Source organism: Borostomias antarcticus, assembly GCF_949987555.1.
Source record: "Borostomias antarcticus genome assembly, chromosome: 4".
Classification (NCBI taxonomy): Eukaryota; Metazoa; Chordata; class Actinopteri; order Stomiiformes; family Stomiidae; genus Borostomias; species Borostomias antarcticus.
The window spans coordinates 30867999-30877963 of NC_140237.1; the positions used below are offsets into that span (position 1 = coordinate 30867999).

General features: G+C 43.4%; 1 protein-coding gene across 1 annotated transcript; it reads left to right on the top strand.

The window, feature by feature from the left end:
• Positions 1 to 8193: 8193 nt before the first annotated feature.
• Positions 8194 to 8982, top strand: LOC311307854 (hatching enzyme 1.2-like; the record flags this gene model as incomplete). Its single annotated transcript, XM_084436740.1, has 1 exon — positions 8194 to 8982. The coding sequence occupies one exon, from the start codon at positions 8194 to 8196 to the stop codon at positions 8980 to 8982; it is 789 nt and encodes a 262-aa protein (XP_084292866.1).
• Positions 8983 to 9965: the final 983 nt, after the last annotated feature.

Genomic DNA, 9965 nt, shown 5'->3' on the forward strand with positions numbered 1-9965 from the left:
AGTAAAACATGACAATTTACTCAGTAGGTAATCTGAGATTTCACCGTAAAAGGAAGCCTGGTTTGTTTCCATGTATATGATTATTCCCCTTTTCATAATAACTTCCAATAATAACTACAAATTACCATATATTTACTAAGTAAATACTTAGTAATTGGGGGACTGTAAAATGAAGGGTTACCAAACATTTATATGTGGTTATATAAGGATTTACCACATGCTTGCAATTATTTCAAAGCACTGAGTACAAAACAACTAAGTCATTTACTGTGTAATTGTATGTGTGAAACATTTCATAGGGGATCATGAATAGAGATACATGTGTTAATTCTTCATTAGCACATATACGTTTAGATGTTGCAATTTCTCTTAGAAATCATGAACCTATTGGCCTCATCTTGTTTTAATCTCAGTTTTATTTTAATTTGTGCAATCCAAACGGTTAGTAAACCTGTCATTCACAGAGTAAAAAGATCAAATAGTTTAGAAATGTTATTTGCAAATAACAGAAAATAAAGTCTGCTTTTGTCAACTTGAGGAGGTGAGATCTGACATTGCATCTGTCCTCAAAGCTTTAATGGTCTGGCCAAATGGATTCTACAGAGACATAACCACTATACTTTTAAAGGAAAAAATGTATTGTATCCTTGTCAAAACAGCACATGAAAGGATTGGTTTCAAAATCTAACTAGCACTAGTTTGATAGTGGTGATAAGTGTATGGATAGGAAATCTGAGCAAGAAAATTATGCAATGGAAATACTGGGGAAAATGGCAGCAGTGAGGGTAAATTGAAAGTTTGATGCAATTAGGCAACTGACAATCTAAGGTGGGAGTATTGGTCTGTGTGTCTGTCTGTATTTCAAATTTCCTGAGAACCGTGTGCTGTATGAAGTTTAAATTCTCCAGGTGTATTGCTCAGGATCCAATGTGCAGTGCAGAGTGTGAAATTGTTTGGATGAGTGGTTCTCGAGAAAGCTGCAATTAATTAGCTGTTTCAAACAGTGTTCAACGGGAACTAGGACCCGAGGAAATGCAGCCAGAGCTGAGACCAGCCGTGCTCAACCGAGTCATATTAGCAAGCAATAAGGGTGGACATTGTGGATAAATAATCAGGATAATGGGGAAGAAACGGAAAAAGGCAGAAGACAGGTGAATTGCTAGCTAAGTCTAGCATATATGAAATGTGAAGCGAGATTTAGTGACAACATAGAGCCAAGACTACTAACATTAGCTGACGTGTTATCACAGCCTACAATAATGGAAGGAGGGCACGGTTAGCAATCGGCCTATTCGGAACGGGCACTGCACTAGTTATTCAAATTGAGCATTCCTTTAAACATGTTGCTAGATATGTTGCAAGTAATACACTTAGCTTAGGACAGTGTTGAAGCTCCAGCTTGCACTGACAGACAGAGAGACAGAAAGACAGACAGACCTAGACAGAGAGCAGCAGTAGCCCACACCCACAGCTCTGTCAGATCCCCAGGCTGGCTGGCAGGCAGGGAGGCAGTGTGAAAGTTGAGGCCCAGCGTAGCTTTCCCTTCAATGGGAGCCCCAGAGAGGTGACCAGCCTCAATAAGAGCAGGTTACAGGGGGAAGGGAATGCTTTTGCTCTGTGTTTGGCCCCCTGACCCACTGTCCAACGTCTGCCTCAGTGCCTTTGAGAGCCAACATATTTATTTGCGGCAATCTGAAGAAAGAGGGTGGAGCGCCTGTCAGAATAAAGACATTGGTATTCTGACAGCTTCATCTGCTGTTGAAGGGCAGCTATGACAGGAGCACAATGTCGCTGCTTCGGATAGCCTGGAGTGCATGAGTGTCATATCTAAACATGCTGAGAATCTGTGCCTTTCACACAATTAAATCACTTTATGGCCAGGAACTGATAGATTTTGTGTCTCAAACTCACTTCAAACTCTGAAATAGGGACAAAGGCAGTTGGGAGATGATGAAAGGACACAGAAATACCCTTCCTGTGTGCATTCATTGTACAGTAACTAATTGCATTAGCGATGCACTGGGTCTGTGACGTTGCGACCCACTGGCGTCAAGCTAATATGGCGGTAGAGCACCACCACGTATAGCATCATTGTTCCGTATCAATAAGTCATTATCTGAGCCGCTGCCACTGTCAGCCATGCTCCAACCCTCTGTAAACCCATTGTGGTGAGACAAAGACGACGGAGGACCGGTCAGCTCTGGCAATCTGCTGCAGCGGAATGCTGCCGCCACCACATCATCACCAGCCTTTCAACACACTCTCGGCCATCAGCTCAAATTACCATCTGCCTCTAATTGATATGAATGATAACAGAAGAATGCTTGTTAATGTTGCAGAAGAATGCTTGTTAACGTAATTGTCCCAGACAAAAGGGCAAACAACACAAAACACACTTACTGTAGAAGGAAACACAAGGCGACATCTTGGCTCCAGTCGCTGTGGAGGAGGGACATTTCACTAAAGATATCCATCTCCTCAAGGATCGTATTTCACTGCTTTGGTGCTCATTAAATGGAATATCAGCACAAAACGGATTAACTAAAGACATAAAAACCCAGCAGTTCCTGCAGGATAGTGAGATAAGGCATGGCTATTGTATAATTTTACTATTTTGTTGTTCATCCTAACTCACGGTGCTAGACATACCACCAATAAAATGGTTTCTTGCTCCATCTTGCTCCATTGTCTAAAATGAATGTGGATATTCATTATTTACATTTGGGAGAACACAATGCCTTCAGCATATAATGAAAATGTACACTTTGCATGTCATATGGCAAGCATACACTGAGTGCAACGCAAAGATTCCCTCTTTCCTTTATGTCTTCATAAATATATGTCTGCTAAATGGGAACTGGAACTCATGTGGTGTGTTAACTATCAGCCATAACATGTACACTGAGAATCAGTCCCCTCCCCCTAGCTTCACCCCCACCCCCCACGCCCAAACCCTGGTGCTGTTGTTGGGGTGGTCTCTCCTGTTCCTGTCACTGTGCTGCTGGTCTCCGTGGCCTAGCCCCCCACCCCTCCTTCTCCCCCCATCCTCCCCTTCGGCGAGCTCAGGCGTCATGAGATTACTGAAGCAGTGCTGACATCTCTATCAACCTGACCCACCACTGTGCCCTTTTCCTCTCGCACTCTCGCCCTTTCTCCCCCCCTCCTCCCCCCCCTCCCCTCCCCCTTTCTGTGCTCTCCGAGATCTGTCACACTCTGGCCTTAACGTCTAGCCACGAAAAAAAAAAGAAGGGAAGGAAGAAAAAAAAGAGAGAAGGAAAAAAAATCCAACCGGTCTCTATCTCCCCCGCTCTTTATCCATTCTGTCTCTCCTTCCCCACACAAGACACGGTATGAAAACTGTTCCCCGACGGATCTGGATGAGATTGTTTTACCGGCCCTGGTCTTCAGCCCCTACGCAGTGTCTGTCCGGCCCTGCTGCTCAGTCTGCCAGATCAAAGACAACACATATTCCCAGAGGCAGCTATGAAGCATGAAGACGGCCTCTATAGACTGTCCATATGGAAAACAAGTCCCAGGAAGACCATGGCTGCACCTATAATCCGCTCTATCTTAGATTTTAGGACTGATAACACTGTGTTTTTTATTATCCAAATTATGGTTTATTCTACAATTTTCCAATTAACATTTTCTTTTATCACATAATACAATCTTGAAATCCACCTCCCTCGACTGCCACCCATTCACACATAGTGTTGGGGGTCCAGGCTTGAACATACTGTCCATTAGCTGTAAACAATGACAGTGGTCTTCTATCCCATCAGAAAAATCATCTCATCTGAGGTTTCACTGGGAAACCACACAGGCTCTATTGTCTCAACCAACCCACAATCCCATTGTACTTTGGCCTTCACACCATTCGGGAGGGGACAAGCCTTATTTTTACAGTCTGTATAAAGCTTTCATTTGGGCAAGGCCGTGAAAACGATGAGGTGTGAGAGGGCTATGGAGCAGATTTGGAGCTCAGGGACCCCCTCTCTCTCCATAGACGCACTGGGAGTACCCCACCAGACCTCTCCTTCTCCCCGCCCTGACCTCCCTTCTCCACCTCCCATTTAATAAAACCCAGGCCTGGTCGTTATTTTGGGCAGATGGAGATGGGGGCAGCCCATGAAAGGAGCTGGTGTCACTCCTAAGGAGAGGATGGTAGGGATGACAGAAGAAAAAGCAAATCAGAGAAAAGATCAAAAGCAGAAGCTCGCTTTTCATTCGCCTGAAAGCGCTAAAGAGGATAAGGAGCGATCGCGCCCGGGGTCTCCTGTTCTCTCTGGCAATTAGACTCAGCTGATGAAGAGAAAGGCGTGAATGGCAGGGTTCAAGGCCCTCTCTAGGATTCACACAACAGGCTGGGTTTTTTCTCCAGCGCCTCCTTTATCTTCTCCTCCTTTCAGAGTGTCAGAAATGCAGCTGAAATATCTCCAGAAGAAGACAGCACAATCCCCAATGCCAAGCCTTAATCACAGTGGCTGATGAGATTGGGGGATGAGAGCTGTTTGAGAGAAAACACACATTCTTTTCTTTACAGGATTCATCTTTACAAATTATGAGGCCAGGGATTGAGGGGGCTGTATTATATGATTATTAACAAATTAGACAAAGCGGGCCCCAAATATTTCAAAATTTGGCTCCAGAATACCAACATAGAGAATACCACAATGCTTAGAAGCAGAACTGACTCGATAGTACCATAATCTGGAACAAACAACTTCAGCTATACAAGCTGTTTATAAATATTGCTGTCCATCCAGAAAATTAACAGGAACTTGTTTCAATACAATTGTAAAGCTTGCAAATGATAGGATGTCTTTATTTCAGCACTGTGACCGATAATGTCTTATTATTAAAGTCTTAATTCTGAACACACCCCCACTGAAGATGACATGCTTCTGTGATGGGCCGGTGACTGATGGGATTCTTACAATGGTTTTTAGTCTGTCCTGTACTATTTAGAATACATTTTGATTAGAGACACCTCAGTCACAACTACTGCAAACATCTCCCATAGGAGCCTATTGACAACCTTTACCTACAGAGCAGTACATCATACTCACCAATGAAAAAATGGGGGACATATGGGTTCTGTCCACTATTTAAATATATGTTGTATGCATCATACTACAGCATGGGTTCCCAAACTCCATCAATGTAATCTGCATCTGAAAACAGTGACACACCCGCGCCCCCCCAATCCCCCAAATGTGTCCATTTTGCAAGGCAGCGTTAGCTAGCCCATAACGTTACACAGCTAAGTTACCTCAGTGGCACCTGTTGCTAGTTAACATTATGATGTTTTCGCACAATACATTCATGCCTGCGTGGGGAGGCTCTCTCTGCACTATCCACAAATTTTGTATACATCTCTCCCATTATTTATTTTGATTTTCTGACCTTTAAAATCACGTATCATTCATAAAAACCATACAAAATTCAAAAATAAAAAATGTTTTCCTTTTTTTTTTCTTCTAAATTTCTGAATTTCTTTGGGGCCCCCCAGGGGCGGCCCGCCTCACAGTTTGGGAATACCTGTACTACAGTATCTGTGGCAGGTAGGGGTGCAAAAACTAAGGAAATGGAGGTAGTTTATAATAACATTGTTTTATTACTGTAGCACACCACACTCACATATCACGCCACACACTAGTGTATATACACATACTCACATACTGTACACATTACACTTCGCACACTCACTGTATAAACATCGGCCGCACTGCATATTATATATTGGTTTTTATCGGACTTTATTTTGCATTCATATTTTGTACTGCTCTTTGCTCTGTCCTGTCTTTGCACTGTCCCGTCTCGTCCCTGCATCCTGTCTAATGTTGTCTCCATGTTATGCATCACGCCCAAAACAAATTCCTAGCACAGTGTATTGAAAACTACAATGGCAATAAAACAAATTATGATTCTATAGCCCTTCTTCCACTCAGACTAAACCAAAGGGGTGTGTTACATGATATGTTGTCTTTGTCTAGTCTTTGTGGAGGTGAGTCCTCCCTTTAGATGTACTGTATATTCATGACTAGTAGCCAAGTCTGTCCTGTACTATTTATGCTCCCTCCTTATATTACTTCTCTGTTGGAGTGGAACTCTGGTCCATATATGACCCGCTTGGGTGACCTGCTTCTTCTTAAAGTTCCTCGAGTCCAGACAGAACTTGGGAAATGATCTTTCTCTTTTAGTGCCCCAAACTCCTGGAATGAGCTCCAAAAATCTCTAAAAATTAGCTCTCTGCCTTCATATGGGCAGTTTAGAGCTCTGGTGTTGAACATTCCTGCCTCTGTCTGTTGCTGTTTTCGATGATTGACTGTTGAGCTGGACTCTGTTCTACTTTTTTTTCTACGTTTATTATTTAGTGTTGGTGTACTGTTGATTGTGGTTAATTTTATTGGTATTGTGGTCATATATATTGTACAGGATCGTCTTATTTCTATTTTTTGCGTTGTAATCTCGGCTGCATTGAAAATGAGGGCCCCTCAATTGTATTTCTGAGAATTAAATAAAGGTTATGATGATGATCCAGGTGAGCATTAGGTCACTTTTAGCCAATGCTGCCATGGACAGAGAGGCTTGCTTGTTATGCAAGTTGCCCTCAGTCTTCTAGTCTGCTGCCCCACTGCCCTTTTAGCTGAACCTGCAGCCCACCACTAAAGGCACAGTGGGGCAACATCAAATCACTCACTTCTGAAGACCCTCTGGGCTATTACCAGCCAAGAGAACCATGGGAGAAAATGTCAAAGGGATTAAGAGATAATGTGATCAGAGAAATATATGGTCATTCAATAAGTTTTTAATTGTATTTCCATCCATTTTCAACATCAGAAGTATGGAGTCTACATTGTGATGCACTACTGAAAATTAGTTTGTTTTAATTATGTGAAGAATAACATCTACATCTCTGCTATTCTATTAAAGAGTGCACTGCTCAATGTGTCAGATTTGATGAGCTGAAGACTTCATCTTCTCCAGTCTCCTCCATTTTACATCTCCTCTTAGCATTCATATAGACGGTTGATCCTCATCTAGATGGCTCCTTGGTCCTGGAGATGCTGTGTTGAAGCTCCTTGGTCCTGAGGCTGGATGTGTGAGCCAGGTCTGTCCTGGGGTTTTATACTCTCCTCTCCAGGTGTGTCTGCAGGAGGATTAAGGGTCTGGGTCTTGGCTAATAATCCTAAATATACATTTAAAGGGAGGACACCACAAAGACTCGCCCACAGGTTAAACATAGTTTAATCCACACTGGTCATTTGAAAACATGTCATGTAACACAAGCATTTGGTTTACTCTGAGTGGAAGAAGTGCAATAAGACATGATGCGGTTATAAACTATCTCAATTTCTTGTTTTTGCACCCCTCCCTGCCACTAGTAATACAGATTACAAATTATGTTTAATCATACACTATCATATTTTCACTTGAATACCAACTCTTGATGTATGTACAGTACTATTATGCTGAATGTGAGTAGCATGTAAGATAGTATGATTAGGCTTACAGATATTTAAGCGGACAGAACCCATTCCCCATTTTGTCTCTTGGTGAGTGTGATGTACTGCTCTATATGTAATAGTTGTAAGTAGGCTCCTAATGTGACTGAGATGGCTCTAATCAAAATTAATCCTAACGTTACTAGCTTCATAACCTTTTGTGTCTGCACTACTGTAAACTGATGTGTGGAGGGATTTGTGGAGTATCGTACAGCTTGTTTTCTTATAACATCATGGTACAGCAGACTGCAGGCCAGTTTTCTGTATATTTTAAGAGCCATTTCCTTCCAATGAATGTTGTCTCCATGATATGCATGATGCCTGAAATAAATTCATTGTATATTGAAAAACTACAATGGCAATAAAAAAAATTCTGATTCTATTGCACTTCTTCCACTCAGACTAAACCAAATGGGTGTGCTACACGATAGGTTTTAAACTGACCACTGTGGATTAAACCATGTGTAACCTGTGGGCAAGTCTTTGTGGTGTGCCCCCTTTAGGTGTATATTTAGGATTATTAGCCAAGACCCAGACCCTTAATCCCCCTGCAGACACACCTGGAGAGGAGAGTATAAAAACCCCAGGACATACCTGGCTCACACATCCAGCCTCAGGACCAAGGAGCTTTAAAACAGCATCTCCAGGACCAAGGAGCCATCTAGAGAATCTCCAGACCCTGAAGATGAAGATCAGCCCCACTCTCTCCCTCCTGCTACTGCTGCTGGGCTTCTCCCAGGCCAACCCTATCCTGGAGAACCTGGTTGATGATATACAGCCTGTAGATGTAGACATCAGCAGCATGATTCTGAACACCAACAACGGCTCCAGTGAGATGCTGCTGGAGGGAGACATGGTCCTACCAAGAACCAGAAACGCCATGTCCTGCTGGAACGACTACTGCAGGTGGAGGAAAGACTCTGAAGGCCATGTGACGGTGCCCTTCACAATGAGCAGTGCTTTCTCTTACTATCAGAGTAAGAGGATTTACTACGCCTTGGACGCCATCCGGTCCAGAACCTGCATTCGCTTTGTGCCTCGTCAGAATGAGCAAGATTACATCAGCATAGAGGACAGAGCCGGCTGCTATTCCTATCTTGGGAGAGTGGGAGGTCAACAGGTGCTCTCTCTCGCACGACGCGGTTGTCTTTACCACGGTATCATTCAACATGAGGCCCTCCACGCTCTGGGCTTCCAGCACGAGCAGACAAGGAGTGACCGTGACCAGTACGTCAAGATCAACTGGGAGTACATCGAGCCCCGCATGGCCTACAACTTTTACAAAGAGCGCACCGTCAACCTGGACACTCCCTATGACTATTCCTCTATCATGCACTATGGGAGAACAGCCTTCTCCACCCCGTATGGAAAGGAGACCATCACCCCTATCCCCAACGCCAATGTGAGGATCGGCCAGAGACATGGTTTGTCCGACACTGACATCCTGAGGATCAACCGTCTATATGAATGCTAAGAGGAAGATGTAAAATGGAGGAGACTGGAGAAGATGAAGTCTTCAGCTCATCAAATATGACACATTCAGCAGTGTACTGTTCCGTAGAATAACAGTGATGTAGATGTTATTTTTCAAATAATTAAAATTCTGTAATTCTGATTTTGGAAAAGCAAATAAAAACATTCATCAATGAATCAATTGAATGATACTATATTTTTCGGATCATATTATCTCCCAATCCTTTTCACATTTTCTCCCATGGTTCTCTTGGCTGGTAATAGCCTGGAGGGTCTTCAGATGTGACTGCTTTGATGTAGCCCCGCTGTGCCCTGAGTGGTGGGCTGCAGGCTCAGCTGGAAGGGAAGCGGGGCAGCAGACTGGAAGACTGAGGGCAACTGGCATCACAAGCAAGCTTATCTGGCCATGGCAGCATTGGCTAAACGTGTCCTAACTCTCGCCTGGATGATGACTGCAGCTCTCTTTTAGAGACCACAAATTAAACAAAGCATATTTACTGACCATCTCTGTTGAATGTACTTTTTCATAATCACTTAAGTATGACAATAAAAATGAAAAGGGGATTGCTTTTCTACTTGAGGAACCTTTAGAACCATGCAAATGAATCAATGTTTTTGTTACAGAGCAGTGACACCATGTTCAAAGGCTGCTGATGTCATTGGGGGATGAGAGCTATTTGAGAGAAAACGCACACATTCTTTTCTTTATAGGATTCATCTTTACAAATAAGAAGGGGCTGTATCCAACCAACTGTCTTCGTATCTCCACCAGAACAATCTCCTGGACCCCCATCAGTCCGGGTTCAAGGTTGGCCACTCGACAGATACCATCCTCCTTGCAGTGACAGAGTCACTCCACGCCGCAAGAGAAACCTTTCCCTACTCCGTCCTGATACTCCTAGACCTGTCAGCAGCATTTGACACAGTAGACCACCAGATCCTCCTCTCCACCCTTGAGGACAAAGGCATCACTGACTCTGCACG